Raw genomic sequence first — 19,703 nt, 5'->3', positions numbered from 1 at the left:
AATCTTCTGCCGATCTGTTAAACAAAAAGCTGCTCCCTCGATGGCCTTGAAACCAGTCACCCTGACCTATGCAACCGGTCCCCACCATGTAAACTGGTAGCGCGAACAATTACACGGTCCAAGCCATGAGACAGGTGAATATAAAGGCAGTCGCACGACCGTGCTAAGCTATTAGTCCGTCTGCTTCCGACGACCGGTTCTCACCGGTCAATCGGCCGATTTTATAGTTCGATTGACCTATGTTCACGTATTTAAGCCATACGTATACCATACGTATTTTATCGACTTACGCATCAATTTTCATTGTGCAACGCGGGAAAATCCGAATCGTCTGCTACCGGACGCGAGTTAACAATTGAAGAAGATGATGCTCGATAGAAATGCCAGGCAACTGACGTTGATCTTGACCGTGGTCTCCGTGGCCTCCGCTAACAATCTGTGGCCATCGTGCTCCGGAAAAACTATGATGAGTAAGTGATTGTAATTCAGATTTTATTAGCGGTAGTGAATTGGTAAAGATTTTATTGCATGTTATGTTAAAAATGGAATTATGAAAATTTGGGAATTGAAGCGTATGTATGTAATTAGGCGACGTGGAAATCAGAGTAATTGGAAATTGGGACGTGGAAAGTCAGGGAAAATGAGGATTAGAACTCGAGAAAAGGGAAAACTGGAAACATTAACACGAGAAAATGGGAAATTGTAGCATATATAGTTGCGTAATGTGGGATTAAGAGTAATTGGAAATTGGGGTATGGAAAGTCAGGGAAAATGAAAATTAGAAGTTCAGGAAAGGGGAAATTGGGAACTTGACACGAGGAAATGGGAAACTGGAGAAATTGGGACATATATGATTAAGTAAAATGGAAATCAGAGCAATTGGAAATTAGGATATGTAAAATTAGGGAAATTGAAAATCAGGCATAAAGGATTAGGAGATTAGAAAAGTTAGAGGGTTATAGAAATTGAACATTAGAAAATGAGATTAGGAAAATTAGAAACTCGGCACGGAAGTAATAAAAGAAATTCGAGATTGACGAATTAACAAAACTAGAAATTTAGGACTAGCAAACTACGGAAACTGTACATTAGGTAATAAGCAATTAAGAAAATTGTAAATAAGAAAAATTAATACGAAATCAGAAGGTGGAAAACTCTAAATCAATGAATGGCCCATTGAAGAAATTAGAAATTAGAGAGCTTGCAGAGAAAAATTAGACAAAATGCAAATTAATTAAATTTTCAAAATTAATCGTATTAATTTAACGATTGATAATTAATTGCGTGAAAAAAATCAGAAAAATACGAAATAAAAGAATCTTTGGTAGCCGAGAGCAATGAGAATTAACATAAAAGACCACAAAATTCCAAAATCTTCTATAGAAAAGAATTAGCCATTCTATCGTTAGAGAAAAAATCTGGAACAATCAACGTCCCAGTGGTCGAAATAATTTCTTCACTCTACGCTCGTTTAACCACAGAGGTTTGCGTAAGGGTCGAAGAATTCGCTCCGGAAAGCGTTGGTTCGATCTTTGCACTTGCCTCTGTTCCACAGTTTTAACGCTTTGTTCGTGGCACGTGGATTTCTAGTGCAGGTGATTCATCTCGTCGAGAAGCACGATTTGAATAATCGCGACGGAACCGTGTACCGTGATTTCCAGTTCGTCTAACGCTCTTCAGCAAGCGCGATAAGAACGTGACTAGGCATAAGCAACTTTTAAGTATCCTTAACTGTCGTTCAGCTATAATTAAGTCATTTCAAGCTCCAGTCATGAAATGCAACTACACGCTGCATTTTTAACGCTTCATCTACGTTTTCAATACGATTTTATTTTTCATTTATCTGCAATTGTTGATTCGGGAATGTTCGTTCCGTTTATACGGCCAAACTGAAGCGCGTGATTTTTCCTTTACGTGTATCGTTTCCAACCAACGTACGCATCGTTCTTTTCCATGACTTTTCGCCATTATTGTGGCGAACTTCGTTATTCCATCGGCGTAGAATTGCTTAGTCTTGCGAGGAAAAGAAACGTACCAATTCGTTTTTGCAATCTTCCAAAGAAGGCAAGTTCTCATTGTTGGAGTATTTTTCTAACGAGCGAAATAAGCGATGATCTGAGCGTGCAAGATCAGGAGAGTATGGTAGATGGGGTAGAACGTGCCATCCAAATTGCACCAATTTTTGTCCTGTGACGATGGACACGTGGTGGTCTTGCGTTGCCTCGGTGAACCGTGCCTCGACTCCTTTGAACAGATCAACAGAGAACAAGTTACTTTATTGTTCAATTTGATATAATCATCGATATAATTTCGTTATATCTCTCTAATATAGTTTTGATAATTTGCTATATACAGTAACGGACGAAAGAAAGTTTAAAATCGATACACTATGAATTTTGGTAACTTTCGCCATACTAACAATTTTTTATTATATTGGCAACGGTCAATGAAATATTTTTGCCTATACCTCGAAAACTAAGGTCAAGCGACGATAACGCGTATAGGGAAAAGTTATTCAGAATCGTGTCCCTGACCGTGTATTTCAAGGACATCGAAATTGGTGTAGAGTACCGTTCGTAAATTATTATTATTATTATATTATAATAATTATTATTATCGTATACGTGTACGTATCCAATTCAATGTTCGGATATTATCGTAGAGTGGCTATACATCTCACAAAATTAAACAACTGCACGACGCCGGAAAATTGTATTTACGTTGCATCGTTCTAACAACCATTTTATTAGAAATGAGTAATTGTCCGGTGATTTATGGACAGAGCATGTATATTTACGATACTGGACAGTTAAACGACCGAATTAATTTCCGATTGGTTCTGGTAGATAACGATACCATTCGACGAGAACCGATAAGTTCGTTTCTTCGACCTCTTTTCCATTTTTCAACGTCTCTTCTTTTTTTCCTCTGGCCGCGTAATTGTTCCGCACCTTGGGCATTTTAAATGTTCTCAAAGCAGGGATCCTCCAATTACCGCGGAAAAAGCAAGTTCCTTTGTTCGTGCGGTGCGTCAGGCGCACCGCTCGGTCTCCGTTGAATAACAGTTTCCAGTCGGCAATTAGTCAAGTTCGTTCAACGATCGCGTATCTCGTTCCGCTCGTGAATATTCCCATTGAGAACGAGCATCGGGAAACTGTGCACCGAATTCGAAATTTCGCGGAGATGCGCCGTGCTCTTTTCCTTCCCTTGCCCTCAATTCCAACGACTCGTTTCCGGTCCGGTCGGGACGCTGCCCCGCAGCCTCTATTGTTTCGATTAAAAAGCTGCAAAATGAGAACGATTTTATTTGCCAAGAAAAATTCGATAGAAAATAGGAAAAGGAGAGAAAGCGAAGAGAAGAATATTATTTCGGTCGTGGGGATATTTGTCTAGGGGAAAGAGAAAGGAGGGCTGTCAAAAAATGACAAAGTTGAGAAAGGCTTTGGTTGGTAGGAAAGAAAGGTTCGAGAGAAAATACACGAAATAGCGATGAAACGAACATTATATTTGTCATAGGGATATTTATTTATCTAGAGAAAAATGAAGGATAATGAAAAAGCACCAAATTTGTCCGCTCTCAGGCATCCAAATTTCCAATAAGGCATCGCGCTATAGTTCTTAAGGTAGAAAAATACCTATGGCAAATGCGATGGGAAAGCTGTAAAAAATGTAGAGAGAAAGAGGGAATTTAGGTTTAAAAAATCGTTGTTCTAGTAACGAAGATTTAAAATTGGAGGGAAAAGGCAACAAAGTCGCGGGGAGAATCGGTATTGCAAGAGTAATTATCGACTGAGACGGTCGAGTGATCGGGCAGGCCTTCCCTTGAAGGAATGGAAATAACTGGGAAACTTTGAATGGAGGCCAGCAGCCAGGGACTATTTATTTAACAAGCTGGCAAGTCCATTCCCACGAAATCCATTTAACCAGGCGCTACGACAAGAGAATGGAGTTAGCAGGTGTCGGTCGAATCGTTACGTACCAGCCAAGCCCTGCTCATTTCCGCTGCAAAAAGAAACCAACCCGCGCCCAGTGCTGCCAACTGATCCGCCGTCGCGCTAGATCGTTTTTTATTTCTACCGATTTTACGTAATAATACTCGAGCCTCGTCGTTTCTATAGCTCTGATCGTGTCACGTGGGTATTCTAATTAAATGTCAATCAAATATTAAATAGAACGATAAAGGAAATCAATTTTTAGTGACAAAATGACTGAAAATTATGAAACAATTAATCGTTTATAGAGATTAACTCCCGGATGGAAAACTTTCATTGGTATAAATATATCATTAAATATATATTATATAATATAATTATATTACATGAATATGTTATGTGATATCATATGACATATATATATCTATCGTTGCGTATTGTTTCTTTGTTCTTTTCGTTTTCTAGTAACTTTGATGCTCTCCAACGACGAAAACGCGGAAAATTGGAGGAAATGGAAACAAAGAAAATTATTTTAATTTCCGTGGTAACCCGATGTTGTACAGCGAACGTGCCACTATTCGAAATTTCAATAATTTCAGGTCGTTACGGCAAAGCCGAGAATATATGACTCGTCGTAAAAAAGGAAACGTGTCCATTAAGAGGCGAAATTAGTCGAATATTTGCTGGGTGAAAATGGCGGGAAAATCGACGGCACAGTTTTGAAATGCAATCGAAATGAGCGACGCGACAGTTAACAAATAGAAAAACACGTGCTAGATATAGAATTAATTTCGCAATCTCATTTTCGGATAACAATAGACGTAGGTATCTATGAAACATTAATTCTTTAGTTCAGGTCACGTCTAAATTTAGATTCCGATGTTTTTACTGATCCTAAAATAGTTAAAAATAAGTACAAAATAACATGAAAGTAGGAACAACTATCTATTCAAAATTACACGGTGTCATTTAAAATATATTCGTATTATACGAAACAAAGAATTAGCACAAGAAATAGCTTCCAAAAGTTAACAAAAGTGAACCATTTCGTTTCCATAATTAAGAGAAATATGTTTATTAAAACAATCAGTAACAATTGGACCGCTCATTTCGAACGTAGCCTGTAAGTTCATTTTCCTTTGTTCTAAACTATTCGCACTTCCATGAGTCGACAAATCCTGATAAATCACGAACTAAAAACGCATTGAAAAATTCGATACTCGAAGATTTCGTACGTTCCAAAATGTCATCAATGTGATGAAATGTGATGAATCGCAAAATCAGAGACAGCACACGCGCTTACTCGAATGAAAGACACAAAGCACGACAGGTGGCTGTACTTAAAAATTCTCATTACGTGCCGTTTTGTACGGGCATATCCCCCAATTCCCCAACCGTGTTACAGCGAATCCGTGTCGTAAGAGTAACCTTTTGCACGGCGGATAGGTGTATTTAAAAAAAGAGAAAGAAAAGGAGGAGGGGAACGAATTGAAACGTTAAAGAAAATTCATGTAAAGTCCCGTTGTTTTTATCGCCGGAAGTATCGAACAAATTCGCCGTAATTAAACAGACAAGGGAGAGATAAAGGTGGAAAAAGAGGGACAGAAGAAGCAAAGTAACTTTATTGCTCCGGTTTTCGTCCAGCTGTGCGCCGACCTAGCTTCATGAATAATTCAGCTCGTACATTATTTACGGGGAGAAAATTGGAATCTATTACATTTCGATAGAACGGCGAACATCGATTCGACGGTAAAAATACCGTATTCAGCCGTGCGAGCAGCCACGAGATTCGATTACATTTGCGAATTAAAGCAGTTGCCGGTTAATTACGGGAAATCCGTAAATTTGTGGGCGCGCGCGTGCAATAAACGCCAAGATGCTCGGCGAATTGTTATTCAAAACGAACGACTCGTGCTGAACTCTCGTTTCACGCATCACCGGCGAATTACGATATTTCAGATTTTGCCAACTTCTCATTCCGCCTACGAATATTTTCATTTCAAATTCCAATACGCGAGATAGCGGAACGCTACATTTACGTTCGACCCATTCTATGGTATGTCGAGTACTACTATAATTTAATAACTATAACGTTAATGAAAATTCCAAGCTTTATACAAAGACGAGCAGAACGTGCCGAAGATGCAAAGAACGCAGGATGGCGCGTAATTCGTGGTACAAATGGGGCCGTGGCTGCGGAATAAGACGAAACTCGATAATAACAAAATTGCGTGGCAGGCGTAGTTTTTGAAAAAAATCGAATTTGAAAATTTCCGAAGTATGCGTAAATTTGCTCGATTCCCAGTTAGAGGGGAGGTTATTCAGATCGATAGAAGGTTATTCTACGCGTGAAGATAAGTCGAATACGTAGAATATAACGTTTTTATCTTAGATTTTATTTTCGAGAAATTCGAATTTGAAAATTTATTTAATTTATGTAATAAATTTCTTGACTAAGATATATTCAAATCTATTTCTGCCCTTAAACAATGAAATTCTATACTTCGTTCTCGACTTATTTTCGAATGTAACATAACCTCTGTCGATTTCTGTCTATTCCTGTCCGACCGGCTATTGATCAAATTCACGAATACTTCACAAATTTTCAAGCTCGATTTTCCCCCAAAAAAATGAAGCCTTCAACGTAATTTTATTATTCTCGATTTTTCCATAGAATCTCCTTGACCCCATTTGCATCATGAATTAGGGATCACCCTGTACAAAATAACCAAAGTACGGTACCCTTCACCATGTTTAATGGATAAACCAAATTTTTTATCCAGGTTCTAGTTTCTAAATTATATTTTAAAAGATAGAAATTTGCATAAATATCTGTACAACGCTAGATATACTTTTTGAATAACCTGATACTAATCGGTAAAACGAGAAAGTAAGGCGAGAAAGTGACTAAAAACTGTCCAGAGCTGCAAGAAGAAAATTCGATTGCCGATTCGCGTCCCAGCGGGATAGACATTTGCATTCCTCGTCTTCGTAGAGGAGCTAAAAGTTATTAGGCGAAAGAATACGGTAGCAGGAAAGTTGTCTGTCGAAAGACAGAGGGAACGTCGTTAAAGCAGATTCCTGGGAAGTTTTCCGGCACGTTGGCTAATCCAGCTGGCCAAGAAAATGGACGAAAGACTGAGCGGGAAAAAAAAAGACAAGTTTCAACAAGGCGATAGAATCCCTTACATTAACGTTACGTTTGAATAATTGCACAAAACGTTTGAAACATCCTGTACGTGTTGAAAAGAACACTAAAACGATCAATCGAAGTGTTGAAAGTTCGAATTCTTAATTAGAATCTACCAGAGAATGTTCATATTATCGTTTGAACGTTGCTTTGAATCATTCTGGACAATCTCTAACTATTCTCCAAAGATTCTATTAGCGTTAGATCATCTGTAGACTGCCTAGAGGGTAGGAGAACTTACCAGTCTTAACTAATGTCCAGAACAATCGAGTTCGTAATTCAGTTAGTACCTGTTGCTACAGGAAAATACAAAAATGGAAACTGCGGAGCAAATTATAAGTTTCCAATTCTGGGGGAAGATAGGAGAAGGAAGCCTCCTACCAACGTAGCTCGTGGGTGACACTGTTCATGGGAAAAATCTGCTTTTTCCGTGAAATCCACAATCCGTTGATCCATAAACGGAACATGCTTACAGGATTAGAGATTCCTTCAAGCTAATAAGATTAAGTTAAAAGATTCAGTTTTTGGTGGGGCCTTGCGGACCATCTCACTCAAATGTAAAACAAAAACCAGTTGCAATCTCTTTAGAAATAGTTTGTCACTATTTTACAGTGATACGTAGATTGGTGCTTATAGTGGATCTACTTGATTGCCTATGGATTTATTTCTAGGATCCACAGATCTATCCTGCGAGGAGAAACAGACTATCTTAGACGAGCATAATCGCTTGAGACAACTAGTGGCTCTGGGCCAGATCAATGGACAGCCCAGTGCTGCCAATATGAGAGAAATGGTAAGAAATAAAACTATTCGAACTTAACCTTCAAACCTAACCCCGCCTTTTTACCTTCTTGCAAATAACTACTATCTGTACATAATCTACGATAGATCAACTACAGATTTTTATTCATTTATGAGAATTTTAATGCAAGAATGCGCAGAATACACGTAATATATTAAAATATATAAAATATCCAAAGTGTAGTACCCCTTGTGATATTTGGCGAGTGAAACAAATCAGTGCTCGGGTCCTGCTTCTCCAGTTACATTCATAAAAATACGAATTTGCATAAATATCCGCTGCCTAGTAGTAATCAATTGCCTTCTTAAACGATTTTACGAGAGTTCGATTTGGAAATTTGTTACTAGCACATAGGGACTCTTTTCAGATCTGGGACGACGAATTGGCTGCCATGGCGCAAAGGTGGACGAATCGGTGCGCTGAGATCCACGACGATCTCAGGAATGTTCGTAAGTAGATCTACAACTACTTGTAACCGTTTTAACTAGCAGGACGCTACTTTTGAGTCACTCTGTAGATCAACGCTGTGCTGTGCAGCGTTTGCATGAAAAGGGCATCCGCATGAGACAAGTCACGTGATCACAATTGATCAACAGCACACTTAACAATTCGAAGCATCTGATAAAGCTATAATAGAGATCCCTTTATGCGAATTTCATTTATCAAAAATAAATTTTAATTAGTGACCGGTTGATTGAATTCCAACCGATTGAATCCGCTTATTCGAATATGAACTCTTGATTTATTTAAACGAGAAATGACAAGCGGTATGACAACTCGGTAACTTCTTGTTATGTAATAACCATAAAATCTTCTAAGATCATAGATCAAACAATCTTAAGACAGGTACTGTGATATTTGCTTTAAGATTGGAAGAGATTAAAGATAGTTTAACCTAATACCTGATTCGATAAAAAACCAAAGTTTTATTAAAAATAGGAAATATCCTCAGGCGCTTCAACTTCTAAAGAACATACATACAAACACATATTGTATATGTTCTTGCGTATTTCGATTCGCCTAACTTTTACGATCAATGGGCCCCCTAGTAAATGTTAGACTTTTCGTGTACCTTCTTCGTAACGCAAATTCAGATCGAAATCGGCAGATCCAAAAGAGATTTTCTTTCCCTTTCACGACATTATTGACGTGGCCTGAACAGCGATGATCCACGCAACTTAGAACAATCGATAAATTAGTGAAAGAAGAAATCAGCCGACAGAGAGTACGATCCTCTGTCGGTCCACAGTGAAACAGACTATCGATCATGATTAACGACGATCGATCTGCAGGCAGGTTCTCTGTGGGGCAAAATATGGCTCGAGCATGGACAACGAGGCCCCCGGGACCGTACGACGACCAGCCAAACTGGCGCCAGATGATCAACGGCTGGTTCGACGAGGTACATCACTATCAAACAGGCTATAGCGATGCCACCGGCCATTACACTCAGGTTAGTTGTCCTTGCCGCTCTTAGATGTCCTATCCGATCCCTTGAAACCATTATAGTAGATCACTATACTGTGATTTCATCGAGCAAAAGTGAGTCCCAGGAAACTGTTATGGGAGACCACTATAGTACACTATAGCTATGGTACGTTAAATGGAAATGAAATTTCTGAGAGAATCTAACGTGAACGGGGAGAGTTCTTAAGATATTTTAAGTGGCCGATGGCTCGGTTGTAATGGAAGATGCCTTGAAATATTGGAATTTTCTATCCAAAATTAGATGTCGTTAACTTCAGTTTCTCAAGCTCTGGCATTGCCCAGAAGATCGTAAAAAGATTAGAATAACCCAATGATGATTTTCTGAAAATTCTGAATTTTATTCAAACCACAAACCATTAAGTTCAAAGTGGGACAACTATTAGATGGAACAAATGAAAGCACCTGTAGCACCAATAACGCACTAATCTGATTCACGAATTAAATAAACATAGAACAAAATAAATAAACGAATAAAATGTAATCGCAGAAAGATGAAACAAAAGCTTGTCTGTTATAATATTCCAAAAACTGAAAGAACCTGTAGCACAAGCGAGATACTACTCTAACCTAACTCACAGACAACAAAGTAGATAAACGAAGGAATAAAACGTGATCACACAAACAAAAGTTTGTCTAGCATGATAATTTAAAAATTTGAAAGAACCTGTAGCGTCAGCAAGGTAATAGGAAGCATCAAGGGAAAGCACTCGAGAAATTCGTGAAAAAGATTCTAAGAGACCTTAGACCTTAGGCAAAAAATCTCGAGTATGCAAAGGGATGAAGCAGGTTTTAAATTACTTGCAGCTTGTCTGGGGTGACACATATCTGGTGGGCTGTGGCTACTCCTTCTATTACGATCCTGCCCGGGGCTACACCAAGAACTACGTCTGTAACTATGGGCCCAGGTGAGAATTCTGTTTCCCCTATTTCCTTTGGCCAATCGCTTTCATTCGATATTTGAGCGCAAATTTTCAACAAGCAAGACCCAGAAAGAAAACTCTTTCGAAATTCGAGATCTGATTCGGCCTATTTTCGCCGCTTCAATTGTTATCGATCAATAACAAAGCCAATCCTTCTCCAATATTCGATTTTTACGTAGCAATGTATTCCGACAGTAGAAGCAAGAATTACGACAGATAGCAGCAGTATCATAAACAACAATGTATGCCCTGAATTATCGTCGAGTGAAAATTGATTGGTTCTACTGGAGAAATAACCTTTGTCGAAGCTGGTTCTCATTAAAATCTAGCTTGTCCGGTGAAGATTTTCAGCAAGACGGTCTTTATATGAATTTCAATCGTCACGAGTATCATTTCAGTAACTTCATACTTTAATCGGTTACAATAACAAACGAACGCTATTTTATATAATTGTTCTTAAATATAATATCGAGCACTATATTTTATACGTACATTTTTATTCGGTCGCTCTCCGTTTTTTCTCCCGACATTTTTCTTGCTTTACGATCGTAAACGCCGGCAAACTTCAGCGATGGCGAACTTTAACGAACGTAAACTTCTCCTAACTCGATGTATCGCCGTTGCGAAAGTTACTTGGTCGAATCGTTCGAAAAATACAGTGATATGATAATTACAACGATAAGTAAAATACAAGGTGGTTGGTAACTGGAGGTACAAGCTTAAAGGAGGTGATTCTAGGCGAAAAAAGAAGTCGAAAATATAGAATAAAAATTTTTCGTTCGAGGCTTCGTTTCCGAGAAAATCGACTTTGAATTTTCGCTCGGTACGCGTGCACTTTATTTAAAATGTGGCGGTGCACCGTCTTGTTGAAAAATTAAACTTCCTCTAGTTCTCAGCGGGACATCTTCTAATAATTCGAGACAACGATCTACAGTGAGATCCGTTCTAACGAGACGCGATAAAGTGCACGCGTACCGACCGAAAATTCAAAGTGGATTTTCTCGAAAACAAAGCCTCGAACGAAAAATTGTTATTCTATATTTTCGACTTCTTTTTTCGCGTAGAATCGCCCCCTTTCCGCTTGTACCACCAGATACCAACCACCCTGTATATAGAGCACTATTCTATGAAAAATAGCAATAAATTGACTTTTACCATGATGATTCTTAGCCAACCACATTAAGATGATTTAATCTAATAACAGAAACGAAAGAGAAGAGTATTAATAATTTTTTTGGATAAAAATATTAAAATTATTAAAGAATATTAAATTTTATTAATTAAAAAGATCCAGTGCAAAAAAGATTATTCCCTATATCGATCTAATTTGGAAATGTTTCGCTCCAAAAACATTGGATAAAGATTGGAATATATCGATGGAAAATTATTTATTTCCCTCTGATGGAAAAAGATATCAATTGACAGAGATCGTATTTGTTATGGGTTAATTTTTAATCGAGTTGAGAGTATGAGAAAGGAACGAAAATCGGGGTTGGTCCCGATATTCCTCGAGGAAATAGTCGGAGGCTTCCAAACGAAACGCCACGCGTATTCAATCCTACCATAAATTTCCTTGCTTCTCGAGTATTTCCCGTCGATCGGTAGCTTATTACTGTCAACAAATTGAACGCGCCTGTACCGCCTTTTTCCACTGTGAAAAGGCCTCCTCGAATACGCAATTTTCTGGAATCTGTGGTTCGATTGAATTTTTAGAAAAAACCTTTAATACATTCCTAAAATGCTTCAGATTTCCTCGATTGACGTATGAGCGAATCTTTTCAGTCTTCTGAATTTTTTTTTTTTTTTTGAGAGTTCAACAAAAAAGAAAAGATTGAAAGGAGGAGAAATAGTTAAAACTGTATGATAATACAAATATCCTATGTCCATCTTCAGGATTATCGAGAAAAGCAAATAAACAAGTAAAAGAAATAAACAAATGTTTCGATGAATTCGATTATACAGCATTGGTTGCCAATTGTACATTGATCCCTTGTAGGAACATAAAGTGACAAATATAGATCAGAAAATAGTTCCTGAAGATATTTCTATACAGATAGTACACTTATAGTACAGCACAGTACAGTACAATACAGTATATTACACTAAATACAATAAACGAAAGTATTGTATTTGACAACTTCATCAAGTAGGTATAAATGTGATTCTTATACAGCTACTTAAAGAGACAGTGAAGAACAGAATTTGTTGCATACAGAAACAGCAAATTTCAGAAAAGGTGGACATAGAACATTTGTACAGTGAACCATCGATATCTGAATATTTCTTCTCAAAGTTTACACTTCTATGCCTCGAGTTCGAGTAGCTTATGGAAAACTATCTTCTTCAACTCGCTTCTATATAACGGCTCTTCCTAACTAATGACTCTAATAAATCTCACGATCCTAATAATTCTCTGTAAGTCTCCGTAACTGTAACTTTCTATAATTCTCCGTAGCTCTTTACAATTCTAATAGCACTTTGTAAACAATTTATGACAATTTGAAGAAGCTTCAGGCGACCAGTCACATCCGTTTTTCTTCTAACGTTTTATTTTACATTGCAGCGGGAACGTGATCGGCTTTGAACCGTATCAATCGGGCCAGCCTGCCTGTGGCAATTACGGGATGCTTTATTCAAATCGATACGCTGGCCTTTGTTGTGAGTTTCACGTAATAATTACTGTCCAGTTATCGCGATTAATTTCAGAACGAAAGAAACGACTATTTTTAATAGTAATTAATTTAGCGTTAATCTTGCAGAGGTCTTAATCATACTCAAACTATGTAGTTGTGTATTTAGATCACAGTTAGTAGATCATAGTGACGCTATGTAATTGTGTACTGTGTGGACCTTTACGCGTATTTATATTTCTACGAACGTATTTAAAAAAAATTTCATCTCTCTACTGAATATTATAATAAACACCGCGTTGGATATTTCATACATTTTTTAACGTTACATGCATTTCGTAGATTTTTGCATCGTTGAATTGCCCAGAAATGCATAAACATTCGCAGTCTGTTAATACGTAGCGACTTTAAAGCCACGTAGTAATGTCAACCCTTGCATGAAGAAAGCTATGTAAATACGTCGGAGACATTTACCTTTACTAAAACAACAAATTTGTAATTATTGGATAAAACATTCTTATCCTCTTGCGACGCGAACATTAGATAAAAGATAAAATTAACACCGAATTGCGTAAAGCGATTAAAATTTGTTGATCAAAGAACGCGTGAAATATTAGGTTGCACGAAAAGTTATTTTATCGAATTTATTGAATTAAATGTACGATCCATTTTATTCTATAAGAACAAGAGACTGTTGTAGACAACTATAGACTCTTGTTCCAATAAAACAAAATGGATCATACGTAATTCAATAAAATAATATAAAACAAAAAATGTTGTGCATCTATTGTTTCCTTATAAAACGAAAGAAACTTTTGGTACAACCTATAACATCGGTCACAAGCAATATTAATATATTCGAGACATGGAAATCTCTTATATTCAATAAATGATAAACATGTGAAAAATCTTTGCAAACGATTTACCATGATAAAAAGGAGAATGTTAGTATTTCTATTTAGATTTATATTTCTATTTAGATTCCTCTTCGGTTTAGTATTTCTCCAATGAATTTATGTTGTCCTGTTTTCAGCTGCGGAGCACTACTACTATCTGGGAGCGTTGTGCAGTTATGGTTAATGATTTTCATATTCACATGCAGAAACAGACAAGTGATTCAATTGGTTTTTCAAGGACCACGCGTCGTCGAAGCCGATCGATAGATCGTTCTATCTGATTTGCTTGAATATTCTAGTCTCTAAAACATAGTCCGTGATTGTAAAGACCAAAACTATAGAAAAGTTATTAGAATAATAAGTACTTACTAATCGTTCCGTGCGGTTTACCCAACGATTACGCGAGTTTCCGTTAACCCATTAGGCTGAAATTCGATCATCTCGCTGGCAGATCTGTTCTGTTACATAAAGCAAAATTAAACGAGGATCCATATTTGAAATATGCGAAAACCAAGCGATTTCGTGTTTCACTGGAATGTAATAACGATTATTACGAATCACGTGTAATACAACTTTGCGAAGTGACGATATATGTAACATCGATACGTAACGTTCCGCCAGGGTAATAGGATTTTGTAAATATTAATATCTCGTGGCCCCGATTCAATATTGAAAGAAGTGAAAAATTAAATCGTTGAAATTTGTAATCTTGTAAATGTTGAGAGTCTCGCGATAAAATTATTCGCGGGGCTTGAAATATGTATGGAAAGAATTAAAAGTAAAATACAAATTGTAGAAGAATGTTGAAAAAAAAGAGGAATTCGATCATTGATTTTAATTACAATCCTTCTAAATGAAAAATATCTGCTTGTTGATCGTTGATCTTCTTCCTTGTATTGATGCTGTACGATCATGATAACACTGTTTTATAAAGACAAATTAAAAATCACTATCCTAATCCATGTTCAACATCCTGCTACGAAAGAACGATAAAAGGAATAGAAAGATGGTAGATTTTTAAAGCGATAAAAAATATTCAGTCCTCCCACCAACGCAACGATTATGTTTCAATGATGAAATCAATAGTAGAATCATTTTTGGAATTTAAAATATGTATGAAAAAAATTGAAAATAGGATAAAAACTGTAAAATAATATTGAAAAACAGGGAGCTCAGTCATCGATGTTAATTGTAGTGTAACTTTGTATTTTTTATATATTTTTTTGATAACCTTTTAAACCATCAATATTTCCTCTTTCGTAGTTAATCCACTCTTTTGCATTATCGACAAATTTTTTCGACATATTTTTTTAATCCTTTGTTCCATGACTTTATTCAATGTCAATACTCTGTAAACATGGCACAAATATTTCGACAATAAATAAATGAAGAACTATCCTAATCTATGTTTAACGCGGTGCTTCGAGAGAATAATAACACGAATAGAAAAATGGAAGATCTTAAAAACGAAGATGAAACGTGTGCGGAGTAATCTTAGAAATAACCAGTCCTTCCACCAAAGCGACCTCGATTATGTTCCAATTTTTCGATTTCCGTTTCCTACCCATTTTAGCAAAGTGTAATCTTCGCGATAGGATTTGAACATCTTCGGAATCAAACATTTTACGCGAACGAGAGTTGTGCACCATTCTAGCAAGTTTCTTCTCATTTGATACCTGCACTTCCTATGCATTTTGCATCGCGGTCGTTACGTGACTGCAACTGCAAACGCCGGGTATAAATATTTACGCGACCAGAAAGATACGGCGCTCGGGTTTTTTTCACAACCCATGCACGGCGATCATTCTTTTTTTCAAGCTGTCTCAATTAATTCAATTCGTTTCGAGCCGTTTAATTGTCGGTATAACGTGGAAAAACGCGAGCCGGTTTCCTCCAGCTACAAAATATTCCAATTTAAAAAGCTGCCTCTGTAAATTTTGTAGCAGCTGCAGTTGTGGAATGCGGCAAACAATTGAATCGATGAGTCGAAGAACAATATACCCTGAAAACCACATTTTGAGATATTTCAAAGAATAGCTTTAGTTTCTTTCTTTTTTTGTGTATATGTGTATTATCAATGTCATTGATTTTATAGCGTTGTTGCAATTTAAACACGGTCATGCTAAACGAGATAAACGTCCATATATCTGCCTACCTGTGCTTGAACATCGTTTGTGAGTCTTTTATAATTAAAATGAATTTAATAATTGGACTTTCACCGTTCCTCGACTCAACAGAATTTTTAATCTGCAAATGAAACAAATTAATACAGTGGCAAAAAGTAGTAGTACCTGTTAACGTTAAAAGTAATTAAAATAAAAATGATTTAACGCAAATTGATTACCAAAGTAAATTCAGCGTGATGTATAAAAGAATTAGTCGTCTTGTTGACGAGTCCCATTAGTAGTTTTCCAAAAACAAACTTCATAGAACGTCGATGCTTCGCTTCAGATGTACTTTATCAACTTGGTCACATTTTCTATACTATTTTTACTCTCATCAAATCGGAGGGACTATCCCAATCACAGACATGTATACTTCCAATTTTAAAAAGTGGCTAATTTCGTACTTATATCGGTTTTCAACTCGCTAGTTCGATTTTACTATTTTCCCTCGTCTAATTGCCAAGGATTTAACTTAACTGATGCGATCTGTTCCGACCAAATATATTACCGTTATTTTTCTTCTGGAAACAATTTTGAAAGTTTCGAACGAAAATAAAAAGGATTAAAGAGAGAGAGAAGGTAAACAAATTTTCTGTTCGAACGTTGCATCGTGTTCGGACAGGAAGACCGCTGACACGTGAATATAAACAGGCGGAATTTCGTATATATCGCGTATGGAATTATCGTTTAATAAAACACAACAGTGAGATAAAGTGGCGGATTATACAGACGCAAAAATCGCGCAATAAAGTTTAATTCCCTTATTCGGGGACAGCGAAATCCCGGATATCCGAGCGGCAGGCTTTCCTTCGCAATTCTTTTCGATTTATTGTTAGCCGCCTGTGGCCCTCCGTATTGTTCTATCCGGTTCCTGATTCACCAAGTCTAGCCTCGATTCTCTGCTATTTACACGTGCAAGAAACATATATACTTAATTAGTTATCGTGCTCGTCCAAATAAGTTAGACTTAAGAATAAAAATGTAATATTCAAATTTGATGTGGCTATATATGTAACATGAAAAGAGTATATTTCATAATCGCTGTACGTGTGCGAACCTTGTACAAATGTCGCCTATGTGCTATTGTTACGATTCTGTTATGGACACGTGCGGGCGGGACTTTCGCAGCTTACGTCTCTGAATACCATAGTCTTCTCTATGACTTGTACGAGGTGAGCTGACCGGATCGAGTATCACTGTGCGCCCCGCTGCTCAGGCTGACCTTCTTTTGTTCGTGAATGGAGGTTTGCTCGCGTGCAGGGTTATTCTGGCCGATTTTTAATTGTCAATAACTAAAAAACAAAGCCAAAAACGCAATTCTTTTATTCCTGATTTTCATCTCATTTCGCCTTCAAGAATCGTTCCTTAAATTTCCTCACACCTATAGCCGAACACGAGGTTCTCTGTATCGAGGTCCTCTGCTTCTATTATTTTCTCATTCCAAAGAAACCTTAATAAATGATAATTTAGCCTTCGACCATGACGGATTTGTCTTAACTTTATTATCCTAAACCTTGACCTTATTATCTGATTAATCAATTTCTAAATTTTTGTTAATATAATAATTTACATAAAGTTGGATGAACAAAAGAAATAACAATGGACGTTCAATTTTAAATTAGATTTTAGAACCGGTCATTTGATCTTGCTAGGAAAATCGAACAAAAACTTTTTGTTAAACCCAACAAGATGTAAGTTGTAGTTTCTCCGACGTTGGTGTCAACGACGAGATCTCTAGGAACTTTAACATCACGTCTAATGGCATAATTCCGAAAACGCACAGAACAGGAGCCCATATGAAACCTTAACAAAACATCTTCGTGACTACGAGCGTGTTGTGTTTGAATTACAGTTGTTACCACGCAAACTACTGCAATAACAGTTGGTAACCTGCAGGACAATGGCCCTGGGCATCGCTCTTCAACATGAAAGCCAAACACTGTTCAGTTGTGAAATACGGCCGATCAGGAGTCGAAGTTGTAATCCTACAAGAGGATCAGCGTTAATTGACATCGAAAAGTTGTAGGTAAATGGTCCGTGGAAAATGGTACGCACGAACAAAACAGCTGAACGTTCTATTTATGAAGAGGTCTCGCCCTCTTTTATGGTCAACGTTATATTCCTGAACTTTGTTAAAAAGAGAAAAAACGTATTAACAGACCCATTAACGATAAAGACGATTGCGCAATTGGGAGGAAGTTGACTCAACTTTCGGCCGGAATGAGAAACGTAAATGACAAGATAACGCTGGAACCAGTTCGACAGGGTCTGTTATAGCCCAGAGAATTTATTGCCACTCGTACGTACAGTGGCTGGCAAAAGTATTCGTGTTAAATAAAGTGAATTTTCGTGCGTGTTATATAAAACGTTTTGTAATTTCATTAGCACTATAATGACATGCCACTGTCAAGATTATATTGGCAAAATTTAGACTTTACCTGAAAATATATACAAAGTTACAAGGTACCTACTGCATGCTATTATTCGATAAAAAAATGAATACACGATATGAATGGTAATCTTAGCCATATAATATTATTAAATATGATATCATCGAATACCGAGATTTAGAAATATTGCGGATGACGCTTACCTGTTTAAATGCCTCTGTCATCTTTACCAGATATACAGGATGTTCGGCTACGGGTGCCAGAAAATTTAAAGGCTGATTCTTGAAATCGGAATAATTTGTTTTTTAATTATTGACAATTAAAAGTCGGCAAATAAAAAATGTATATTTGTACTAAATACCTTGCAACTTTTTTATACATTTCAAGAATCGTTTCAGGTTTTACCAATATCGTTATAATGGCTGGCTGTCGTTGCGGCGCTACTGAAACTTCAAAATGCATCGTATAACACGCGTAACATGTCCATAAAAGCAGAGTCGATAAATATACGAATACTTTCGTCAGCCACTGTATAGTTCTTCGATAGGCTGGCGACGAACATTCTACGTCTTTGAAACTCGAATTTTCGGTCGCTGTTAGTCTAAACGTATGCTAATTAGTCAAATGGATGCGCGTTCGTTGATTCAGAGAAGTTTACAGAACTGCACCGAGAGAGATTCTCCGTCTCTATCCTCGGCGAATATTCAAATCAGCCATAAACCAGTCGTGTATACGACGTGAATATACGTGGCATTTAAATTTTAATTCGACGCCAATTTGGTCCTCGGGAGCAGCAGTCAGCGAAAAGGTGAGCAACAGGATCGTTGACGATTACCTTTTTTCTCTGATCCAAATAAATAGTACAGATATTTCATAAGAACAAAGATACGCGGACAAAAGAAAGTTTATAAAATAAGAAATATGAAAAGACATCATAATTTTACAAAATGTTTTTATATTTAGTAAAAGCAATAAGTAGATTTGTATTTAGTAAGAGCAATTAAATACCACAGGCTGAATGACTGTTAATTATACGGTAATAAATTTTTAATGTAAAAGTTACGACAATTCATAGAGTATCAAGTTATTAACTTTCTTTCATCGACTACCGTAATGACGAAATTAACTGATTTGGTTAACGATACAATTAAATAAAAAACTTATGATATCGTTCTGCAAGAGGGCAGGGGGAGGGGAATCTTTCCGTTGCAGAACAAAAATAACCTAACCCCAAATCAAGCGAAAATTTTCATACAAAATGTTGTCTGTTCTAAAAAGGAATAAAGAAAC

At 37.0% G+C, this 19,703-nt stretch overlaps 1 protein-coding gene across 1 annotated transcript; it reads left to right on the top strand.

Annotated features, from left to right (window-relative positions):
* The first annotated feature begins 169 nt into the window (after positions 1 to 169).
* On the top strand, positions 170 to 14,653 carry LOC100742484 (venom allergen 5.02-like). The gene is made up of 7 exons (XM_003493835.4): positions 170 to 470; positions 7,794 to 7,915; positions 8,292 to 8,373; positions 9,217 to 9,377; positions 10,217 to 10,317; positions 12,896 to 12,990; positions 13,996 to 14,653. Exons 1-7 carry the CDS (start codon positions 365 to 367, stop codon positions 14,040 to 14,042), a joined length of 714 nt encoding a protein of 237 aa, XP_003493883.1. The 5' UTR covers positions 170 to 364; the 3' UTR covers positions 14,043 to 14,653.
* The last annotated feature ends 5,050 nt before the right edge of the window (positions 14,654 to 19,703 follow it).

The sequence above is a fragment of the Bombus impatiens genome, unplaced genomic scaffold (assembly GCF_000188095.3).
Source record: "Bombus impatiens unplaced genomic scaffold, BIMP_2.2 scf_1334, whole genome shotgun sequence".
NCBI classification, from domain to species: Eukaryota; Metazoa; Arthropoda; class Insecta; order Hymenoptera; family Apidae; genus Bombus; species Bombus impatiens.
This window is presented reverse-complemented; position numbering and strand designations above follow the sequence as displayed.